The 24,935-nt window shown below is 45.9% G+C and overlaps 1 protein-coding gene across 1 annotated transcript in view; it reads right to left on the bottom strand.

Moving 5' to 3' along the window:
* Window positions 1-24,477, bottom strand: part of LMCD1 (LIM and cysteine rich domains 1) — a 58,269-nt gene extending 33,792 nt beyond the window's left edge. The window contains exon 1 of the mRNA XM_036868550.1: window positions 24,294-24,477. Coding sequence (XP_036724445.1) covers window positions 24,294-24,335 — 42 coding nt within the window. The 5' untranslated portion in view covers window positions 24,336-24,477. The remainder of the gene's footprint in view (window positions 1-24,293) is intronic.
* Between the last annotated feature and the right edge of the window lie 458 nt (window positions 24,478-24,935).

Genomic DNA, 24,935 nt, shown 5'->3' with positions numbered 1-24,935 from the left:
AATATAATCTTTGCTAAGCTTCATTTTATAGTTGCACAAGAATCATGCTTTTACCTTTTGAAAACTGTATCTTAACACCATCACATGCCCTCCTGACTATGCATGGGTTTGCTCTCTGAGCTGGGGTGTTCTGAACTGACACTAAATTCTCTTCCACGCCAAGTATTCCGACTTGTCTTTTACAGGTAAACTCTGTAAGCATACCTGTGTTACTGGTCAATGTGCTTTGTTACTTAAAAACGTCCCTTTTCCCCCCGGGGGTTCCAGGAGAGAAGGTGTAGAGACGATGGAGATGGGTGGGGGAGGGGTGAAGTTATGAGAAGGTCCAGAAGAGAGCTGAGATCATATACAGAAAAATGATCCCGAAATTACCTGACTACCCTCAACAACCCCAAAATAAAAACAGCTCGACAGTCCACGAAGTGATTTCACTTCACAAAGGCATTCTCTTCCTTAACGATGGTGACAGCCCTGTGAGGTGTAGTCATTATTCCCAGTCAACAGGTGACGTCGGCCCGTGAGTCTGAGAGAGGACAAGCACCTTGCCTCTTCAGAATGGTCTGGACTGGAGCCCCTCTGGGAAGGGCGGTCTCCTTAGTCCGTCCTTACGTGTATTACAACTTTAAGCAAAACTGTTTTGTCTTTAGTAATGGTTATGATTGTAGCTAACATTGATTGAGTACATCTTAGGTGCGTGGCGTACACCAAGCATTTTCATAATATTTAATTTAAGCTTCTTGATGAGCCCACCAGAGAGGCACTTCTAGTAACCTCATTTTCAGGTGAGGAAACAGGCCCAGAGAGGTTATGCCTCCGCTTTGAGATAGATCCAACAGCCAGTAAGTGATGGAGCCCGGAAGTGAAACCAGGCACAGGTGTTGCTTCTTTGCTATGCTCTCATCTACTGTTCTGTGGCGCTTTCCACCACAGGTGCAGCACTTTAGAGTTTATAAAGTGTATTCACATCCCTTATCTCACTTGGTTTTCACAACAACCCTAGGATGTCCATATCTTGCATTTGGCTCAGGAGAAAAACAAGCTCACAGAACTGATAGGCTACACTGCTCAGGACATGATTTCACACTCACGTCTTTGGAATCTAGATCCTGTGACTTCTTACCACGCTGGGCGTCTCCAGACCCCAGAGAGCCTCCCACGAGCCTAGCCTTGACTCGGGGCCTCGGACCACTTGGGTCCAAGGGGGTGGGCAGCGTTTCTGGACGGATGGGAGGTCCTGGAAGGGTTAGGGGCAAGGGTAGGACAAGGTCATGATCACCTTGGTTCCAGGATTTCTACCAATTAACCCTGTTCTGCTAAATAAAGTGTAGATGTTCAAGGCAACAGACAGGCTTCAGTGGGAGAGGTGGCAGCCAGAGGAGAAAGAGAATCAGAACCACGGGCAGTGCCTATGGGAGAGAAAGCCAGACCCTGGCTTCACCTAGTTTATCTGCCCTGCCCTGGAAGCCTGAAATGACTGCTGGTCACGAATGCATAGGACCAGGCCAGGGAGCTGGCACTCACTGAAACTCTGACTGAAGTTTGCATTTTTAATTTAACCCATGCACTGTAGGCAATGTTAAGAAACCTTTTCTAGATATTTTGGGGCCCGTACACTGAATTCTGTAATAACTCACATAAATATACAATTACAAATGCAATCCATGCCAGGAAGGAGAAAAGGCATGTGCCATGAGATTGTACTTGAGTAGGAGGATTTGATCTAGTCTGTGTGTGTGTCTGTGTGTGTGTGTGTGCGTGTGTGTGTGTGTGTGTGTGTGTGTGTGTGAAGCAGCGCTTCTCAAGTTAATCAGACACTCTGATTAGCATACAGATCACCTGGGATCTGGTTAGTGTGCAGATTCTAGTCTAGCAAGTCTGGGGGGAGCCTGATATTCCATAGCACTCCCGACCTCCCAGAGGAAGCCAATGCTGCTGGTCTGGGGACCACACTTTGAGTAGCCAGGGACTCCATCAGTGGTTCCCACACTTGTCTGCCCATTAGCATCACCTGGGGATCTTTTCGCACTTCCAAAGCCTAGGCTGAATCCCAGGGCAGTTTAGCTCCAGTCTCTGGGGATGGACCACGGGCTGTAGGCATTTGGGGAAGTTCCCCAGGGGATTTTAATGTGCAGACAAGTTTGGGAACATCGAGGCCTCACCACTGGGCCCTCAGCTGTCCAACGTGGGCTTGAAGGCTCTCAGATCCTTGGCTTAATGTCTCCCCCTCCCATACTCCACTCGCAGACCACCCCCCACCCCAATGTGAGTTTTTACAGGCCGCCTGAATCATCTTGCTCTTGTCCTTGCATTTTGGTCCCATCTGCCCTGGCACAGGCCTGCCTCACAGGCTTCCTTGCCAGATGCAGTAACTTTCTTAACAGCGAGGCAGAAAGGAAACCACACCCTTCCTCTTCCTTTAAATTTCACTGGCTGCCTGAAGCCCCTCGGGGGCTCTCACGGATCCTGAGATCCTCTACCAGGCCTGAGGTCAGGGGTGGTCCTCCCCCTGCCCACCCGGGGCCAAAGCAGGGGCTGAGGGGTCGTGCCAGACGGAGGAGCCCAACCTGGCTATGGCTTCAGGTCTTGGCCAAGAGAACCCTGTTTCCCCAAATAGGAAAGACTGGGATGTGTAGCCCAGACCCTGGCGGGTTCTGTCTTTTATTCCCTCCGCCTTAAGAGGACTGGCTCAGAACATGGTAGCAACAGACAAGAGTGTGCAGAAGCGAATGCTGGCAGTCTCTCCCCTTTGCCAAATTTCCATCCTGCGCCGTCTGACCCACGCTCTCCATGATGACGTGTAAGTCAGCCACGGAGACCGGTTTGGATAAAGTGCCCCCTAAAACCACAGCGAGTCCCAGACGCAGGGGCAACATCCTCGTCTACATTAGAGGTCATATCTGGGGGCAGAGTGTGTGTGTGTGTGTGTGTGTGTGTGTGCGTCCAAATCTACTGTTTCTCCCCCACGTTTGCTCCTTGGGAATTTCTCTTCCTCTGTCTGGACAAGCACGGATGTGAAGAAATCTCTCCAATTAGGAAAAGAGACTCTCTTTTCGTAAATTGTGCAATGAGGATAAAAATGCACAGACTAAACAAATTCAGATGAGCCCTACTGATCTAGTGCTTAGAATTCTGTGCATGGAAAACTGTTTCTTTTTTCTTTCTGGTTTTAAAGACCAATCCTATTTCAAGTGACAGAAAAGGAAAACATTGGGTGGGCGACGAACGGATTGCAGAAGTGGCTGAGTTGCTAGTATTTTAGGGTAAAGACTCAATTATTTTTCCTGTTACATGTGTGTGTTGAAATTTATCCCATGGACTGGCTGTGGTTGGCAGAGTTAGTCTGATGGATTTAGCTCAGGATGTTAGGAGAGTCTGGTGTCCCAAAGAAAGTTGTTAACAAATGCCCAACAAGAGTACTTTTCACTCCTGTGAGAAATGATGTTTCATCTGGGTTTTGTTTTGGTTTTGTCCATCAAGATAGTTTGTACAGGTTCAGCTCTAGGAGAATTTGGGTTTGGGATAAAATATACCATGTTCTCCTTTGCTGTCCTTTTTTTTTTTTTTAAGTTGAACATAGTTCCCTGTGCTATACAGTAGGACCTTGTTGTTTATCTATTTTATATACAGTAGTTTGTACCTGCTAATCCCAAACTCCTAATTTATCCCCCCCACCCCCTTCCCCTTTGGTAATCCCAAGTTTGTTTTCTATATCTGTGACTCTATTTCTGTTTTGTAAATAAGTTCCTTTGCATCATTCTTTTTTAGATTCCACATATAAGTGATATCATATGATTTGTCTTTCTCTTTCGGACTTGCTTCACTTCATATGATAATCTCTAGGTCCATTCACGTTGCTGCACATGGCATTATTTCATTCTTTTTTATGGCTGAGTAGTATTCCATTGTATATATGTACCACATCTTCTTTGTCCATTCTTCTGTCAGTGGACACCTAGGTTGCTTCCTGTCTCGGCTATTGTAAATAGCACTGCTATAAACATTGGGATGTATTAATTTTTTGAATTAGAGTTTTCTCTGGATATGTCCCCAGGAACTGTCCGCTTTCTCTCAATACATCATGTTTAACAGGTAAAATTAAGTTAAAATCAGGGTGGCCAGGAAGGAGCATGGAATTCACGGATGCTCTAGAGCACGTGAAAGGTGAACAGGAAGCATGGTGGGCCCAGACCCTTTGTGGGGTGAGGGGCCTGCTGCTCCTGTATCTCCCACACCAGCTGTCCCTGAAGTGGGTCCCAATCATCTGCTCAGGCTCCTCAGTGAGCATGTTCCAGGAAAGTTCTAGAAACCACCATCCAGTTCCTCTTCTCACTTCCTTGATTTTCCTAGACTAGGTTCCCTCCCCCCTCCCCCCTTAAGTTCCTGACCGCCATATACAACCGTTTACGGAACATTTCTAATAGTTGTAATCACTTATTTGGTTCTGTTCCCCTCCGCGGGAGGAAATGATTGGAGATCCCCATGGTTCGCACCATGTGTGAACAAAAAGGGTTAATCTGGCTATGAAAACCAAGTAGGAAAACAAATCCATATGTGGACAGGGAGATATAAAATGAAAGCCTTCTCTGTTTAAGACCCTGCTTTTGCCTCCCCTCCCCCAGCCCTTGTCAGACAAGCCTCACTGATTTGAGGTTGGTTCCAGAAAAGCACGAATGCCCAGACCCCCTGCCTTTGGGGTGGCTGGTTCTAAAACTGCACTCCACCCCCAGAGCTGACCCCATGCTCAACCGGCTGCATCCTGGGGGTTTCCCCCCAGTGAAAAACGAATTATTGCCATCGTGATTGCCTCAGCTATCTGGCCTGCTTGGCTGAGTCTATTAGTAATGTCTGCCCTGTACCACATCATCACTTGGCAGGACGGTGCGGACACCGAATGCTCAGGCAGCCACGATAGGGGATTATCTACCCCTTTTTCCTTTGCCTTCTTTCTGTCTGCCTTTTCGATAAATTGACTCTTCTGTGTTTTTAGCACTTTCATCAAAAAAGAATCCAAGAGGCGACGAGACTCAAATCAGTGCATTTTTCAAGGGTTGGCAGCTCATGGAAAGGCCTGACAGGAAGGCTGTTTGGACTGAATAGCTGTAGCAATTCTATGAACCTGTTGGAGTGGAGGGCTCCTCTCTCAGCGGGCACCGCCAGAGCCCTTGCAAGGGAGCAGCCTTGAAATATTCGCAGAGTATCTTTTATTACCTTTCACAGGTGATGGGACTGCGGTCACTTCGAAAAAGGAGCAGTCCTGAGTGGGGCAAAAAAGTCCCATATCCTAAACTGAGCCACTGACGGCTGGGGGCTGGATCTGTGTGACAGCTATGGAAAATCTAGGGAGTTGTAGCCCCGGCCCAGGACTCTGACTCCTTTGTTTAACATTCTAGTGGCAGGGCGGAAAGCAAACCAGCCTCTTGGGCTGCCAGCTTCTTGCTGATAGCTGATGTTTACGTGTGGTTGTATCCAAAGCAGGTCCACAAATCTTCTGTATGAGGGACCCTGCTGGACTCAGGTGATAGGATTTTTAGGACTGAACTCTTATTTCCCTTTGACTTCTAGCTCCCTTTGAACCAACTGCAGACGCTGCCAGGGGTACTGTGCATAGCGCATCGTCAAGCACAGACAGATCAAACCAGCCCAGGGGGCAAAACCCTTCTCTCCCATTTTTGAGAATCGCCCGTTTCTAGAAAAGCCCGCCCATTATCTGAACATGTCACTGGCTGCTTACTTAGTCAATGTGAGGAGAGGTCCTCCTGCCTCTCGTGCCACCCGCCCACCCCGCCGCCCCAGACTTTTTATGGACCTTTTGAGACCCTCAGCTTCCCAGAGCATGCGCACTGTTTCTTCAGCTGTGAAAGGGATTTGCACAGGGCAGGAGCTGACCTGGCATTTCTTGCCTAACTTAAGTGTTTCCAGAGGCTCCGACGCAATCTTTTTTTCCTTGGAGTTGTCTTTTTTCTTTCTTAGATAGGCCCTGCCAGCTTTTGGGGAGATGTAAGTAAAGCCACCAGCCTCGCTCAGAGCCAGAAGTTATCCAGTCCTCCTGGGAATCTTATTTACAGGTTTACGAAGTAGCTCGGGGGAGTTGAGATAAAAGAAAAGAAAGTCCTTGCAGGGAGTCTCTACCGCCCCCCACCCCTTTCCCAAATGAGAGCAAGCTTGGTGCCCCCAGGTTACCCTCGGAAGTGAAAATCTCACTGGCTGCGGGGTTCTTAGGTTTGGACCCTTAATAGACTCCTCCTCAAGTATAAAACTGTAAGCTTGAGGCTGGCAATATTTACTCATTCTGTCTCTCCAGTTTTACTACGCCTCTCCTGATTTTAGAGGCCTGATGTCTTAAGAACAGCTTCCTATAAGGATGTAATTTGGGGGGTGTGGTCGTGTGCATCTGAATTCTGAACTTGCAGCATCACTGAGCTTTCCAAGGATAACACACTGTTATTGGTGTTAATTTTGGAAATGGGGGCGGGGCACTTAGCAAACCAAATTGGAGAATTTTTTATCTTGCCTATCTGAATCTTAATATCTTAAAAGGAAATGTGCGTGTAAATGTACAGCACTGTTATTAAATGTCTGAAGGCTTTGCTTATATAAACGATTCCTGCTGGGAATCTCATGGTTAACGTATAGGACAAGGGAAGCATTGAGACACACGTTTCCTTCAGCCAACACTGGTGCCTTGAAGGAAAAAAGCACTTGTGTTTTTGGGCGGTGTTTTTCATGAGACATTTTTTTGGTTTAAATCAAGTATCCTTATAAATGACTTCTCTCTTCTCTCTTTATTGCTGTTAAAACTAACATTTAATACACTTTCAAATATTTTATCCTTTCCTTGATTTTCCCCCTACATAAAGCACTAGTTGTCCATACTCTATAGAGTTGAATTCAGTGTTTACGAAAACCTGACACAAGAAAATCACTGATGCCTAGAAAGGGAAACACCTTAGAGAGGATTTAGGCCAAGTTTTTCATTTTTATGAAACAGAAGTTAGCAGATGGTCATTCACTTTGCCACTTTTCAAGGTCCCACCTTTGAAGCTCACGGAACATAATGAATATGTAAAATCAGAGATGCTGAAGCCAAGTTCCTTTCCAGAAAATTATCTCTGGAGTAAATTTAGAATTATTCATTTAACCATATGCCCTAGAAAAGATGCCAAATTCCTCTATACCTCTAAGCCAGCCCATATGCAGTTCCCTCTGCTTGGACCATCTTCCTCATCTCTCTCCCTTCACCTAACACACTCCTGTTCGTCCTTTAGGTACCCCTATCACAGGGTCTTAGAAAAGCCTGTATCTTGTACTTCTTTGTGGTACCCATCACGATTGTAATTATTTAATCACGGATATAACTCTTTAATGTCGTTCTTTCCTGCTGGGCCGTAAGTTCTATGGGGGCAGGGTCCCTGTGTGTCTAGTTCATTTCTCTATCACCAGTGCCTAAGGCAGTGCCTTGCACATAGTAGCTCCTCAATAAACATGGGTTTCAATAGCTTCCTTGGTAACGCTTTCACTTCTGCCTTAGAGCAATGCTTCTTGGTGCCGTAAAAGCTAACACATAATAGAGATCTTCCATTTGAGGCAGCTGTCTGCAGGACAAGTTGGAAGAAGATCCACCCTGGTTTCCTCTGGTTTCCAGAATTCTAGCCTCCCCTGGTCACCCAACCCGCCTGGGCAGCCCTTCTCTGCTCCCCTCACTTGCTCCCCTCCCCCCTCCAAGGTTCCAGCCCTGGCTCTGGTCTCCCCTTGGTTCTCAGGGTGCTTCTCTCTTATGCATCAATCTGCTCAAACGGCTTCAACTCTTCCCTCCGGCTCTTGGCATCATTTCCAGGAGTGTGTTCAGCTCCTGCAAACTCTCTGTGGATAGACTGATGGAATTGCCAACTCACCTCCTTTGCCACCCAGACCCACTGGTTCTCCCACGTTTATGGAATCCCTGCTCATCCGGTCACCTGGACCTGCGGTCTGAACCCTAGTCAACTGCTGGAAGAAATGCTCTTCTTCTTCCTGGGCGGAGGCTGGCTTTTCCTCCTTGAGGGGCCCATTTCTAGTTTGTGTCACCCCTTCTGTAGTGGACCCCAGAAGGTAGGAGATGTTGCCCTGATGGGAGGATCAGTTTCTGAACCTTCTGGAAGGGGACTCACTAGAAGGAGAGAGAGTCGGACTTCTCTAGAGAAACTCAGAATGGAGCAAACGCAGGCTTGTCCATGAAATAGAATATATACGAGCACGGGGAACTTGTGAAAACTCAGGCCAGTCGGGAGAGTCATCAAGTTCTGCAGACTTTTCTTGGCATTTCTGGCCTTGGCCCATTGCTTCGGAATAGCCCTTCATCTGCTCCTGCCCTAGACATGATGCGCCGGCAGAGTGCTGGCGGAGCACCATGCATGTTGGAGTTGAACCAGAACTCTGGCTGCTTTTTTCACTGCCCGTGTGACCATGGCGAGCAGTTCCTGCTCTCTGAACCTCGATTTTTTAAATGCATCGTCTTTAAAGTGGATAATTCCTACCAGCGTCATGGGGTTGTTGTGAGAATCCAATGTGGTAATTTATGTAAGAGATATTGAAAATTGGAAAGTGCTGTAGAGATCAGGTATTATCAAGTATTAGGTGTTTATGAAGCCCTATGTTCCTTCTTCCTAAATCCTATCCTCAGTATACCATCTGTGTGATTGTTTACTTACAATTTGTCTTCAATCAGATCACTTTTAAAAAACCTATTTCTTAAAAAAAAAACCTTTATCCCTAAAATGTATAAAAATAGGAATTAAGCCACAGACATAGAAAACAAATTTATGGTTACCAAAGGGGAAGGGCGGGGGGGAGGAATAAATTAGGAGTTTGGGATTAACAGATGTATACTACTGTATATAAAAGAGGTAAACAACAAGGACCTACTGTATACAGAAAGAAATATTCAATACAGAAAACTATATTCAATATCTTGTAATAACCTATAATAGAAAAGAATCTGCAAAAGAATATATATATTCACACACGTGTGTGTGTGTATAACTGAATCACTTTGCTGTGCACCCGAAACTAATACATTACAAAGCAACTATGCGTCAATAAAAAGTTTGTTTTGAAAAAATAGGAGGTAGCCATAAAAAATACAATAAGTATGAAACAACAACATTAAATTCTAGCTAATACTCTTGCCGTTTTAAAGCTCTGAACCTGAGGACCGCTCTCCATCTGTTCAAAGTGACACTGGGCAAGGGATCCAGGTGTTAAAGCCATTTTAGCACCAGGTGCAGACTTCCTCCTGGATATAATCCAAAGGATGAAAGAACTGAAAAGGGAGACAAATTCTGACTAATGTGATTCAACATTGTTAATGCATGTCTGGGTACCAACTCAATTCATCTGTGACCAACAAGTTCATGGCCCATCGTTCTGGAACCCTGTAAACATGTTCGGTATAGATGAGAAATGGTTTAGAGGGAAGAGGAGGGGGAGCTGAACATTTAATTCATGTTCATCACACTAGCTATGTCACTGTGGCAATTTACTTCATCCCTCTGAACCTTAGTTTACTCATCTGTAAAATAGGATTTGTGTAAAGATTAGGAAAAATCTATGTAGCACAATGCCTGGCACATAGCCTGTGCTTGATAAGTGCAGTTAATATGCCAAGTGCAAGGGCAAGGCTTCTGTTTTTTCCCCTCATACCAAGAGCAGAACTGGTTCAAGTTTCTGGTGATTTGGTTCCGAGGAGTATGGAATGACTAATAGAAGTGAGGAGAAAATTTGGGGCCATTTTTCTACTCGCAGAGTAAAGAGGAGAATTAAAGTGATTAACTGGACCATTCAGATCTTCAAAAGATGGGAAAAATAGCAGCCAACAAAGCAATTTCACCCAGCAGAGCTTTGAATAGGCTTATCTACTCTTTCAAAAAAAGTGTTCACGATCAGCACAGTGTCAAAGGCTGGGCTAAAATTGTAAAGTACCGAGAGGTGTTGATATTAAGCATTTTTAAAGAAGGGAATGCCAACTCTGAGCCTTCAGGATGAGAAGAAATATGATGGGTCCAGGACCTTCTCAGAATTTCTTGCACTTCATAGAGCATGTGCTTGGCAGTGATTCTGCCACTTTCCTGAGTTTGCTAACGTGGCTGAGGGAAGGCAAAACTCTTAAAATCCACACAGATGGAACTTTTCCACTGGCTCTATTTGGGTATAAATATTCATTAAGGACTAGAAACTTAAAGTAGATATCGGTCTGAGCTATGAGTGGTTTGGACTAAATTTCAGCCAATTTTCAGTCGTCCCTCTGGATCTTATCTCTCAGGAGGGCCAACCCTTCTGAGGTTCGGCTGCTGTTGTTTAAAGGTCCCAGCCAACTTCCTCCCCAGACCAGAGAAGTCACTGAAGTTTGTTCTCAAGAGACTTCCAGCCAGAAACAGGGGGCCTCCAGGTTCAGATGAAGGTTTGAGTTTGTTGTCTGAAGGAAGGAAACAAATGAAGGCTTGGCTCATCTGCCATCTTAAAGTCCATCCTTTTATAGATGAGTTTGAAGGAGGAGAATAAAACTTGGGACCAGACTTCAAAAGTTCCGAGTCTGCTTTGCAACAGTGCCTTCCCCATCCCCCTCACTTTCGTTTCTTTTTCATCTTAAGATCCTTCCTAAATACTCCTAAGGAGTCTTCCTCCCGCTCATCTGGCCCCGTTCCCATCATCTTGCCAGTTCTGATCGTGGCCCACGAATCAGAAGGTTTTAGATTACGCAACGTGTATGGGGCTGTGGAAGAGGTTAATAGTCTCACCTACTCTATTCCATGTCTGTCTGTGTCCTCCGACCCCATCTTCTCTCTCTCCTTCTCTATCCTCTCAGGATTCCTTGTCTCTGTCAGGAAGGAGAACCAACTTGCTCTCACCTCTTTCGATACCTTTCCTTCTCTCTCCTGTATCCTGATTCCATCCCATTTCCTTTTCTGTCCATAATATTACTGAGCCCTTACTGTATGCCAGCCGTTCCGGGGTGACACAAAGGAGAATTAAGGCATGGTCCCTGCCCTCAAGGAGCTTACTCATGGAGGATGTAGGGACAAAAAAGATGTTACAGGACAGGAGTTAAGCGGGTGGGACAGGGATAGCATGTGTTCCAGGACCATTTGGGAAACTAAACATCCATTCAATAGGAGAGCAAATCCATGCTGGGAGTTCAGAGGAGAGAGAACTTTGTCTGCACTGCAGGCTTCATGGAGGAAGGCACTGAGGAATGGATGGGACTTTGGCCCATGGAGAAGAAGGCCTTTTAGTATGCAAGTGAGGAAGAACAAGCATTTTCAGGGAAAAAGTGACAGATCAGGTTGGGGGAAACAGAATGTTGTCGTGATGGATAAGGCTGAACAGGGCCCCATCACGTAGAAACTTTAATGCCAGACTAAAGTCACTGGAGAGATTCTAAAGTGTCCTAGTGGCAGCTCCCTGGGACAAAGCTGTCTGTTAAAGTGGTACCTCCCCGGGGCTGAAGCAAGAACTCAGCCCTCAACCTCTTTGTCCTCAGGTCCTTCTGCTTGAATATGCAACCCTTTCCAATTATTTGTCAAATATCGTCTTGATTATTTTCTAACAGTGCTTCAAGGTAAAATTTACATGCAGTAAAAATTCAGAAATCCCAAGTATTCACTTGACTACTTTATATGTATATCCCCTGGGACCACCATCCAGATAAAGAACACTTCCTGTGCTCCAGAAAGTTCCCTCATGCCCCTTTCTAGTCAATAACAACCTCTTCTTAGCCACTATTCTGACTTCCGTCACTGCAGATGGGTTATGCCTGTTTTTGAATCTCACATAAATGGAATTAGACAGTAGGTCGTCTTTTGAGTGTGACTTCTTCTGTCCAGCTTATTTAAGATTACCCATGTTGATGCATATATTAGTAGTTTTTTTAATACTAAGTAGTTTTCTGTTGTGTAGATGTAAAATAATTTATTTATTCATTCTCCTGTTGATGAAGGTATGAATTATTTCCAGAGTTTGGCTATTATGAATAAAACTCCTCCAACTACTCTTGTCCAAGTTTTTTGGTAGACATCTGCGCTCCTTTCTCACGGATATAGACCCTGCTGGGTCGCAGGGTCGGTGTATGTTCAATCCTATTAGAGGTTACCGAACGGTTTTCCAAAGTGGGTGTGTCATTTTACATTCTCCCTGGCAATGTATGTGAGTTTAGCTGCTCCACGTCCTTATCAACACTTGCTCTTGTCAGTGTTTAGTTTCATCATTCTGTAGGGTGTATAATGCTATCTCATTGTGCCTTTAATTTGTATTTCTCTGATGAGTAATGAGGTTGAACACCTTTTCCTACGCTTATTAGCCATTTAGACATCTTTTTTGTGTGACATGCCTATTGAAGTCTTCACCTATTAAAAAAATGGATTGCTTTTTCAAAATGATTGATTTATAGAGGTTATTTATCTATTTTGGGTTACAATCCTTTGTCAGATATATGTACTATGAATATTTTCTCTCTCTGGGTTGTCTTTCGATTTCTTAGTGGTATCTTTTAATGAAATCGAGTTAATTTTGATGACCAGCTTTCATATTTATTTACTGAGCATTCCCTCCAGATGCAAGAGTCATAAGGATATAAAAGTTAGACTACTTTCTTACTGTTCTAGCATTCCATATAGTAATAAGCTATGACAACTTTGCAAATCATCTTTAAAAGCTTTTCAGAAAGATATTACCCTATTTACCAAGGTTTTCTTCTTTACCTTCATAGCTGCCTCTGATTTCCTATTACCCGCCCCCCCCCCTACTTTTGATCAATCAGGTACTTTGCGTGTGGAACAGTGCTGATTTTTCATGAGTGTTTATGATATGGGTTTGGAGTTCTTCCCTTAGTGATTTAAAATTTCCTGTTTCCTCTCACTTGACATGTCTTTCCACTTAAAAAACAAGAACTCTCTTCCAAGGAACAGGATAGTTTGGTGGCACAGAAGTCGCCTTCCCTATTGGGTGAGGATGGAAGTACCTACCTGGAGGAGGTGACACACGTCCCAAAACTGATGCCAAAACAAAAAGTGGGGTCTGTCTTTGTGCCATGTCACTCAGTTAAAAGCATATTCTAGGCCTCCCAGCAGGTAGGAAGTAACCCAGGAAATAGATGCTGTGACCTCAGTCTTGACCAATGTGTAGGACTTGGTCGGTGAACCAGAATCAGAATGTTAGAAAAACGTGGCCATTGCATCCTTGAACTAAGGAACTGAGGAAACAGAGAGGACCAATGGGGAGTGGCGGGAAGTTGCAGAGAGAGAGATTTTAGCTCAAAATAAGAAAGAGCTGTCTAATAATTAAAGGGGTTCAAAAAACCAGATCTCTTGATGAGGTTTCAGTGCTTGTCAGTGGTTCTTACAGCATCTGGCCCCCTGGTTCATCTCCCATTTAAGGTTTTGGATAGGCTACTTGGGCAAAATAGTTTTTAAGTCTTTCTGAACCTGAGATGCTACGACACCCTGAATTCTAATCCTAGCTCTTCTACTAATTACCTCTGTGACCTTGAGCACATCACCTAACCTGCTGGATCTCTCTCCTTGTTTGTTAACAAGGAAGTTGACCCAGGGAACCTGTAAGGCCCGTTCTACCTCTTAAAAATTAATTCTAATTGCTGAAATATACAGTATAATAATTATTCAAATAAGGATATGATGATTTCCCTCGTGATGGTCTCAGCCCTGGGCTGGGTCCAAGGAAAGGTACAGGGTGGTGACAAGAGCCGTTCTAATTAGCGTGAATCTTAGTATAAGGTGTGTTTTCTCCACAGGCTGTTTGGGCCTGTTGGCTGTGAATGAGGACAGACTTGAGGAAACACAACTTTTCCATCAAACCTCACCTCTTTGTCAGATCCTTGCAAACACAGGGATGGTCCCCAGAATTTTATTTTCCAGATAATTGGCAGGGAATCATCTGGGATTTTTATCCCCTCTCTGTGTAACGTACCACAAGCAACTGAAAAAATCAACTGACAACAATCATCCCAGTGGCATTTTGATATCCAAACCATATGGTTTTCATTTTGAGGCATCACCTGCTCAAAAACATGGCAAGAAGAGACCCACAGTCTCAGACCAAGTCAGAAATCTGAAGAACGGTGCAAAAGGAATTGTTTTGATGCAAGAGTCTGGATCTCATTACTCAAGTCTCCATATTTCAAAAGGCTGATTTTCCTCCTCACAGTTTATCAAGGAATCCTCTGTAGGATTTCTTTTCCTCTAATTACCATTTAAATGACTTGAGAATTGGGAGGCGAATAACACTTGGGGTGGACACACCATCCTATGGTCCTCTGAATTGTGTTTTCACATTCTGCTCACAAGGACAGCGTGCTGAATTTTGCAGAGGGGGTGTGTGTGTCTGTCTGTCTGTCTGTGTCTCTGTGTGTTCCTTTCTTTCCATATATGTTGCATATCCTCAGTTAACTTTTTTTTTTTCCTTTGATCACAACACAAATCTACATCTTCCTGCAAAAATTCAAGCTGACTGGGGGTGAGCTTGCTGGAACTCCTTTGCTGAGCTTAGGAGTTTTAAGCATGCCAGCTGGTAGGCCCTGCTATCCTATCACCCCCAAGGGTTTTGGTTGAGAGGCGAGAGGAACAAGTTCTCATACGAGAAACTTACAAGACATGCCTGATGGATGGATGGATGCGTAGGAATGTATTTCTCTGTAGTTCAAGATGGATGATATTCCCCAAATTAGAAGTCAGATCAGATGGAGAATATGCGTCTCAGACTTGGAACGCATAAAGCTGGCCTGTGACCCGATCCTAATACTCATTCATCCTTGTCTTTCAACACTCAGCTCAGATGCCGTCTCCTCGGTAAGCTTTCCCTGACCTCCCCAGGTGAGGTTAAGTACTTCCTCTTCTGATCTCCCTCACTCCCTCGATTGTACCTCTGATCAAGGCCTTTGGCACTGCTTTGGTTCTCTTCTGGCCAAACTGGCTGTTCTGTCTCTCAAACCATCAGCCTCTGGGATTTCTTTCCTTTTTACTTCTCCGCTTCCCAGCTCAGTCCCTGGCTTATAATAATTACATGGAATACGTGTTTGCACAGAATAAATTCTTAAAGTCAGCCAAATCAGAGGTGGGTAATAAGTGTCATCAAAGTAATGTTTTCATTCTCTTTACCATTTCACTCTTATTGGCTCTTTCAGTAGTGATGATAATTCTTGTGTAACACACATTCATTAGTTGTCAAATACTGTGTTAAGAACTTAATAGATTATTGTTGTGACGACAATTTTTAGGCCCACTTTATAGATGAAGAAACTGAGGCTCAGAGGTAATGTGATTTCTCCAAATAGGAAACACGTGGCAGAGCTGGGATTTGAACCCAGTTTGTCCATTCTAAGGACCTCAGATCTCAATCCACTATGGTTGTGTGTGTGCATGTGTGTTTATATATGCATACATGTGTATATTTGTGCACGTGTGTGTGTAGAATACTGTTAAAGCTTTATGTCGACAGAAGTCTTAATCTATTTGAGCCCTTTTGACTGTCTGATATGGAAGTGTCCCTTCTCTGAACCATGTTTTAAATGCACAAATTAAAATATGTAGGATTACAAAGGAAATGATTACTGAAATAATATCAATATATAAAAACAAATCTGTAATTTAGTAACATACGGGCCTTTGTTAAATTAATTAACAAGACCAGCCGTGGATTTAATTACTGTTATTTCAGAATAAGGACAATAAGCATGAGCGGTATGCCCGGCATTTCTCTTGGCTGTAATAGGATTATGAAAACATCAGATTTCCATCGGTATGAAGGGAACGGGGCCTATTTCCAGTTATCATTTCCTAACTTAAATGTCATATACAAAAAAAAAAAAAAAAATGGCACAGGGGATGCTAAACTGCCAGGGCTTTTGTCTTCATTTATAATGGAAGGAAATGCTATATTTCAGTTAGAGGTTGGGTATATAAGGATGCAATAGTTTTCTTAATTTACGTCCCTCAATTCTATCCACAGATCCCGGGTTAAAAACCTCTCCTCTATCTACTAACAAGATTAAAAACAAAATCTCCCTCCCAGACTTCCTCTAAAATAAGCCTCAAATGCTGACCCCTCCCCCCATCAGAGCCAGCCCCCTTAACAAGGACACTGGTGGCCACAGGGCCAAAGCTGGGGTGGGGAGCACAGGTGTGCCTTGGCAGGTGGGTGGCTCTCCTCCAGGATGAGGGCAGGGCTGGGCTGCACATTCCCTCCACCTCTTCCAGCCAGAGGATTAGCCAGGTCAGTCACCTTGGTGGGCAGCCTCGTGAATTGGTACGTGGAAATGCCTCTTAGTCATATAGCCCAAATAGACGCTACCTTCTTAAGGCAGGTTTCTTATGGGGCATTAGTCAGCCCAGAGCTCTCACCCCATGCTCCTGCCCTTTTGTGCCTCTGACACCAGCACCAAGAAGGACAGAGCCTGGGGTATTGAGCTGCCTGAGGACATGGGCTGAGCACAGACAACTGGTCTACCACCAGTTGCGAGGGGGCTGACGGGGCCGCTGCTTACCGGTGGTACGTGAGAGCTGCCAGTAGCCCCCTTGCCTCAGACTTCTCTTCACTCAATGCCTTGTTTAAAATGCAACAGCTGAGGGCAGAATTGTCATACTTATTTCACTGTTACACTGTAGAGATGACTGAGGTTGGGAGTGGCTCAGATGTGTGCAGTGCTGAAATCTGAGGGTAGACAGCAAAAGAGGAGGAAGAGGGGTGTGTGTGTGTGTGTGTGTGTGTGTGTTTGTGATGGGGGAGGTCAAGGAACACACAGAGTGAAAGAACACTGCCATTATTTGGTTCTTCTCTTACCGTCATGTACAACACATTGCACTGGACTCAAGTTTACATGGCAGGAACCAAAACTTTCTTATTCATTGCCTTGTACTGAGCGCTCAGCACATAATAGGTACTAAATAAATATCTGCTAAACGAAGAAATGGGTGACTATTACCCTGTCTTATAAGCAAAACATCCGAGGCCTTGGCGAGGGTAAGTGCGTAGGTCAGATCACCCAGCTGGGGCCAACGAGTGGTCTCAGCAAAGGGGAGGGCTGCTTTTTGGAAGTGTGGCAACCACACACCCAAGGCAAATTGTTGCCATTGTCATGATTTTTGCAGATGATGTGACCAGAGTCTATTTATGGCCAGGTCTAAGTTTAGCTACAAAGAGAAGGTCCTGCAGTCTGATACCTTAGAAGCCACCTGTGACGTCAGTAAGCTGAACTTGGTCTTCCACGTTCTAGCACTTAACTACCTATGGGATTTCTGCGCTGGACTGATGATAGGGCATACCAATAATAGCAGGAGGCAATATTATTTTCAGAACGTACTATGCATCCGGGCACTTTACCTGCTTTATCTCATTAGACTCCTTAAATATAGCACTATTATTAATTCCCTTTCTCAAATGAGGAACTAGAGGTCCAGAGAGGATAAGCAACTTGGTTGCAGACCTAGAAAATGTCAGAACTACGTGTCACATCTAGATCTCCCTACTTGCAAAGGCTGCATGTTTAGCCACTTCTCAAAATGGCCTCTGAACCATGTGGCCAAAGCTACGTTCACAGCCAAAATGTTCACCTGACCTTCTGAGCATTGAAGGTATGAGGGTGACATGAAATCAGGGTACCATGGCCATGGAAGTGACGGAAGAGAGAAGATACCCTTTTCTCCTTCATTCTTAAAAGATGCTGTGAGTCACTGCATCTCTGCTATGTCACATGTAGATTTTGGATGTGACATTTTCCCCCCATGTCCCATCTGCCACATGAAGGGATTGACCAAGCAGATCACTAGATTTGTCTCAGCTCTTTTATATAATGATTCCTTCACATTTTCTCCAAAGATTAATTTTAAGGACCCCATGTTTTAAAATAGGAGGAGGAAAAAAAAATCAGTCCATACACATAATCATGTGGATTTGAAACAGCCGCCATGGGCTGGACCGTGGCACTAACTTTGTCCTTCAAAAGAGTGACTTGCCAAATACAGCCCTTGGTTTCTTCTCCCTCGGCAATCTTATTTCCTTTTAAAGCATGTCCTGGTGGGGGCTTGGGCTGTTTTGCTTGGTCCTGATTCCCGTGTTATTGGGTAGACCGTGAGTCAGGCTGACCAGGCATGTAGAGATACACATTCCAGAGGCCAAGCTTATCCCCAGGATAGAATTTCCTGGAAGCTCTGGAACTTGGATCTCTAGGATTTTTTTTTTTTTTTTTGGTCACGTATCATTGCTTCTTCAGTAATTTCTGGATAATATTGTATGATTCTTTGGATTGTCTCTCCACCAGCCTTCTCTCTAGACAGTTCTATCAGACTTCTAGAAACCCAGGAAGGGAGAAATCTAGAAAGTCCTTCTTCTCTACCTGGGAAATAGCTTTGACTTGGTGTGGGTGACGGTATACACCTGGTCGTGGCCAAGAACTATCAGAGAGGCACAGATGCCTGGTAACCTCTGGCAAATGCTGGGCCATTCCTGAATCACACTATCAGTGTGTAGGAAGGCCTTGATCTCTGTGTGAACCCTGTAGTAATAATCCTAGTCCTTCACCACCAGATTTCTGCTTCTGATGAAAGCCTTCTGGTTTCTTCCTGCAGTGGAAAGAGCTTCAGTTTTGGAATCAGAGAAGACCGAGTATGAGTTCTTAACTTGTCATCATATGATCTTAGGCAAGTCATTTAAACTCTTAGCGTTAATTGACTCATGTGTAAAAAGGATATTAATATTTTTGCACAGTAGTCCTAAAGGCGAAGAGAGATAGGATGTGAGAAAACATCAAGCATCCTGAGTGTACTCAAAAGACATCTTTCCTTCCTTTCTTGTGCCTTTCCCCCAAACTTGTCCATCCTAACAGAGAACAGATGAGTCTTCCTGCAGATCCTTAGGGGACAAGAGTCCAAATGGATGATGAAAGTAAGACCAGCACATCCTTTCTGAGAAAACATGTAAACACTTCTCATATAAAAGAGCAGACAGTGAGCAACTGGATTTCCACATCAAATATTTAGGCTTAGATACCAAATAAGAGTTTCCGCCACTAAAAGAGTCTTGGTCCACATAGGAGACCTGACTTCTTGTTTCACTCTTTCTAGAAGAGCTATCTAGACAGCATTTCTGGAGCATCTGCAGATCTGTGCCACGGATACGTGCTCAGCTCCCAGAATGGGTTCAGGATAGCCCCAGTGTTGCATGTGAAGTTAAGGAAATGGTTCAATCTTGAGGGTCTCCTGTACAAGTGGCTGGTGACCCTGCACCTGGTGAAGTCACGGCAGCTGCCAGCCACATCCTCTTCCTACTAGCCAGTGAAAGGGAAGAGGGGGAGATTTCCAGACAAAGGCACTTAGAGAGCAGCAGCTGTCTCTTCTTTCTGGAGGTCCCGAAAAGCTGTTCCCCAATTCTGCTTTCAGTGGAACTGAGTTTTAGTCCTGTTTTCCCATAATCATTTGTGATTTGGGAGACAGTGTGGTATACAGGAAAGGTCAGTGGACTGCAGGGGGAACGGAGTCCAGTTCTCATTCAAGGTCGGCCACTTCCTAGGAAAAGTGACCTATCCAAAGTCACCGGTAAGTGCTTGCAGTTCCTGTAATGACTTGACCCCCACCCCAGCCAGAAAACTCTTCTTATGATACATATTTCAATGGTGTCGGATGATGAACACTGGGGAGATAAGAACCCCCAGGGTCTGTGCTTATCAGGACAGATTTCCACTTTATTATACAGACACTATTTTGAATGTGCAAGTTGGAAGGAAAGATTTTCCTTGCCAAAGTCAAATGGAATACCTCTTGTGGAGCCCAGTTGACCCTAGTGGGTGGGTTACAGGAGGAACTATTCCCTGACTTCTCTGCTCCTGACTTACCCTCACCGGAAGTAGCAGGAGCAGGGGTGGGAAAGGAAGATGCACATGTGAGTCTGTGCACCTGTCCCTCCTTCCTGGTCCCCAGGCCTTTGCTGAATCTAGCCCATTCTTTTTCTCCCTCATCACCTTTAGTCAGTTAACATGGAGAGAAGATCAAACTTCGGGAAGCTCCGTAGGGGATACCACGGGATCCAGAGGGGAATACCAAAGTCATTTTTCCCCTGTCCTGCCTGTAGAACTGTTGGTAAGCCCTGGGCTGGGAGAAGGCCTTGGAGCTGAGATGGCTTAGAATAAAGCCGAGAGATGATCTGCGAGGTACCTTTCCCTGCCTTCCACCATCTCAGGGGGTGGATGCATTGGTGAAAGTCAACTGTCACCCGCAACCCCATATATTCGGACGTGTCTGCACAACGTGACAAGCATCTGCAAGTTACAAGCGGTGGCTTCAGCATCTGTTTGGGGAGATCTTTAAGAAGGACTTGGATAATTTCTTTCTTTCTTTCCTTCTTTCTTTCTCTCTCTCTTTCTTTCTTTCTCTTACTTTTTTTTTTTTTTTAAATATGGCTCTCTTTGGGCCAAGTTGCTTATACACCTATGGGCACGTATCCAATGGCTTGGCTATTAAAGTCTTTAAGTGACAGCTTAATATATTTCTAAGATGGAGGGAGCCAAGGCCAATTCTCGAGGAGCCGTGTTGATGTTGGATCGGCTCGCCCAGGCAGCGTGCCAGCAGTTTTGCACGCGGCAGGAACTGGAGGTGAAGGCAGGAAGGGCTGAGTACAGAGGGGAGGGCAGAGCTGGAGGACAGGAAAGCCAGGAGGGGCGTGATGTGGAGGAGGGTGGAGGGAGACGCCCAGCTGAACCTGGCAATGCACTAGGACGAACCATTCTTTCATGCTCCTCCGACGTGGTGCCGAGGGGTGAGAAATAGAACCCTCCGGAGCCGGTCCACTGGCAGACTCACAGTCAGCAGTGAACATGGTCTCTGATCTTTTTGTTCTAGTCCTTTCCAAACTCCTGCAAATGGCTCTTTGGCAGCCAAGGGGCCTGTATTCTTACGGAGCCTAATGGGCCCTGGCCCACCTTCTTAGCAATCTCAGAGAAGGGGCTTGACCTCTCTGGGTCTCAGTTTCCTAATCTCTAAAGTGAAAAGAGCTCCGTGTCTGCTTCCAGGCCTACCATTCCAGCACTCCAGAGTGAAATGCTCAGTGACTGATGATCTCTGTTGTGTAAGCAGATTTTGTATCTGTTGGGCTAGAATGAAGACAGGGTCATCGGGCATCGTTCTAGGTTATCAAGGCTGAGCAGCTGGCTTTTGCTCAGCCGAATGAAAATCAGTTACTCGTCAGATGGGCCAGTCAGCTGAAGAAAGAAAAGCACGTCCTTCATGCACCAAAAGACTCAGCAATCACACACCCACTGAAATACACAACCACCCCTGACAATAACAATGGCTAAAACTATTTGCACTCATGTGCTGAGCCCTTTATATGCATCAGCTCATTTCATGACCACGGACGGACCCCTTGGGAGGGAGATGCTTTTAGTGTCTCCCAATTTTCAGATGAGGACGCAGACTCAGAAGTTTATCAGCTTGCCCAAGAGCACACAGCTAGTAAGTGGTGGAGCTGGGATTTGAACCCAGATCTGGTTACAAGAATACTAACCGCTTACTAAACAAGAGAAGAACACATCCACAGTGGTGGTTGATTCCACCAAGAGAAATGGCATTTGGCCTTCCAGGCTTTTTGTTACCGGGGCATGGTGGCTAGTTCCTGATTCTCAGGGAAACTCTCCATGCTAGGAAACCTCTTTCCCAGTTGAAAAACAGATCGTGACTCAAGAGCCGCCAATGGGAGCATTCGACTCAGCACAGATGAGAGGACATAGGGAACTATTTCTACGCCCTGCCACGAACTATGGATGTGACCCACGGCCAGTCCCCCTGTCTGCCCGGAATTGGATAGATGGTCTCAAAGCCTACTCCAGGTTTGGGATTTTATGTTCTCTCTCTTGAAGACTTTTTTCTGACTTTCCAGCTGCTAGGGATTCCCTGCAGCGCCCATCCCTTTGGGGGCAGGGCAGTGGAGTCAGCTTGTAGGCCCTTTGAAATCATTTCTCATTTTGTAAATAGGTCCCTTGAAGCTCTAAGGGTCCATGAAATTGTTTCAAAATGCCTAAGTGTGATTATGCCTCCTGAAGCCAAATGTTAGAAAACCCCCCACTGTTGCAGATTTTAAAAGTAAATTATGCAATAAAAGTTTTGCAGCATGCTGTTGATGTGACCCAGTGTTTAATCACCGCTGTACAGCTCAGCAAGTACAAGCTTATGCAAAAGCAAGTGGAGCTTTCCCCCCATTCCCTTCCCTTCCCTTGACTTTCTGAGTTGATAACATGGGTTAATCAACCAAGTGGTGATCCTCCTCCACTGTCACAGTCCCAAAGGGTAAAAAATATCCACCCTTTCATCTCTACCCACCACATTCTTTTGCTAAGCCTGTAATTGGATCTAAATGGAAAATAAACGCTTTGCAGGCCAAGGAAGTTGGCACTAGAGGGGGACAGGTAGGAGACTGTGTTCCACCTCTAATCCAGATAATCACACTCTCCCATGCAAAGGAAAATAAAAGCAAGCCTTCCTCCGAGTGGTGGCCGGGGCCGGTGCTGAGGAGGGGTGTTCCGTGTATCCTGTTTCCCTTCACCCGTTAGCCGTCCACTAGCTTGTAGTAAAACCACCCCGAACCATCTGATTTCCCAGTGGACACTGCCCCGAGCAGTGAGACACTGCCCCTTTAGCTCTGAACTCTTTTACCTCAGCTGAATTTGGGGAGGCAGTTCAGCCAACAAATATCCCGGTTGCCGCCACAGGTTAGAAAACAATAACGCACAAATTGTACTGTCCGAGAACACCATGGTCTTAGCCCGTTCACTTGTAGTTGACTGAGTCCTGCTGTGCATGGCATGCTGCGTCAGGACAGAGATGAGCGAGAAAGGTTTGTCCTCAAGGAGTTTAGAAAGGTGGGTAGAGAAGTGAGAGAGCAGTGTGTGCCTGACTCACTAGTGGGTAGAAATTACCGGGTATCTTACCAAGGTCTAACAGGCTGTGAGAATTCCAAAGGAGGAGAGATGACTGGATTCTGCAGATAGTCTGGCAAATGCAGTGGGGGCAGGTACATTCCAGAGAGATGCCCTGATGAAGTCTGCCCTGGTGCACACATTCAGAAGGGTCTGATGCCCTCTGTGTACGCGAGTCTGGGGCAGACCAGCCATGCAGTGGCGTAGCTGTAAATCAGATGCGTGAATCCTGCACCTCTAAGTGGCTGGCTTGCATTTTGATTCTGACATAGTTTTTTTTTTTTTTTTCCCCTCTCATTCTACCCCTGCACGCCCCCCCCCACCCCCACGCCTCTGGTAATGGCAGATGTCTAAAGAGGACTTTGCCCTGCAAGACCAAGTTCTCTTTGGGAGATGACCCTACAGGGTACCATCGCTGTTACTGCTTCTGTGAGGGAGGTGGGACCTATCATCCCCCCATGGGAAACAAGGGAACTGAGGCTCAGAAAAGGGACTCGGTCATTGTGATGCAGCTAAAAAGTGGCAGGGCTGGGGTTTCGATGCCTAAGGTTTTCCTTAGGCTCTGCTGCCTGCTGGGAGCAACTCTTTGTGACCCTGGGACTCAGTTTCTCCACTGGTCTAGGCTGTCTCTCGGCTTCCTTCCAGCTCACAGGTCCTCTAAGCCTCCAGCCTGTGCCCCCTCCCAACTGCCTGCAGGTACGTAACTGGCGGTGGTTGGAGCTAGGGCACAGCTGCAGGCCCCTCAGGCAGTAATTCACCCGTGACCTTCTGGGCTCCCGGCCAGCCCTTCTTGAAAGGGAAACGTGCAGACCCTGGGGACAGAAATTAGTTCCCGTGTGCTGGAATTGCTGCCACTGCCAATATCACCAACTAAAGAAACTGGTTTCTCTGTGTGTGTGTGTGTGTATGTGTGTGTGCGTGTGTGTGTGTGTGTGAGTCTGAAAAACACAAAACGCTAGGATGACAGCAAAAAGGGAGATTCCTTGTGAGTAAATATAACCCCCTCCCCAAACCTTCACCTCAATCACAGGAGGGGGAAGATAGGGTCTTTTCCCCGCTACAGACCGGAGAATTACCATTTCAGAAAAAGTTTTACCTTATTTAAATTTTAATTAGCATCATCAGAGAACTAAGATCCTTGGCAAAAACTTTACACGACGACCTTTAAGAGTAAAATTTGGGGTGTGCGCCTGTTAGCTCAAACATGTATTCCCAGCTTTTCTATTTTCTGTTAAGTCTCGGAATTTAATGAATTTCCTTCTCCTTACTTCTAGGTAAGGAGGAACACAGAGGAGAGGGAAACGGGGAAAGAAAGAATCTGGGTAAGTACAGACAGATCGCAGCTCACCTTCTGAACTCCTGGGTTGAGGTCCTTGGCCACCTTTGCCATCCTCTTCTGGGGTGGACAGACAGCGCCTGGCTTCTCAGGCAGAGGCGCGAGGGCGCGCAGCGGGGACAGCGGTGGCTGAATGGCCAGGATCGCTGGCCCAGGGCGAGCTCTGCTCGCAGCCCGGCGCGGCGGGGCCCTTTAATTGGAGAGCGGGACTCCCTCTAAAACCTCGCCAGCCAATCGGCGCGGGCGCTCGCGCTTGGCCAGCCAATCCCAGCGCGCGGCTCCCCCCTCCCTTCGGTTGGTCTGGGCCCGGCCGGGAGGCTGCAGCGGAGTGAGCGCTGCCCTTACGTCAGTGCGGCTGCGGCCCCTGCCTGCCCGGGCGGCGCACATCTGTCCCTGAGCGGCAGGAATCCGTCCCCACGCCCTTCTCCTTTAAAGGACAATGGGCAGAGGGTGGGGCGGGCCGCCGGGCCCCGCGATCCATTCAGGTCAAAAGGGAGAGTGATCAAACAGGAAGGCTCGGGTATTTTTAGTGAGCTGGGTCCAAAAATAAATGCTGAGCTGTGTTCCCCTGCCCACCCTTTCTGCCTTGTCGTAGAGGGGTGGGCAGGTGGTATGCAGCAGCTTTGACTAAGCTGGCTAGCTTTTCCCAAACCT

Source organism: Balaenoptera musculus, chromosome 11 (assembly GCF_009873245.2).
Source record: "Balaenoptera musculus isolate JJ_BM4_2016_0621 chromosome 11, mBalMus1.pri.v3, whole genome shotgun sequence".
NCBI classification, from domain to species: Eukaryota; Metazoa; Chordata; class Mammalia; order Artiodactyla; family Balaenopteridae; genus Balaenoptera; species Balaenoptera musculus.
The sequence above is the reverse complement of the archived record's forward strand: the minus strand, read 5'-3'. Positions and strand labels throughout refer to the sequence as shown.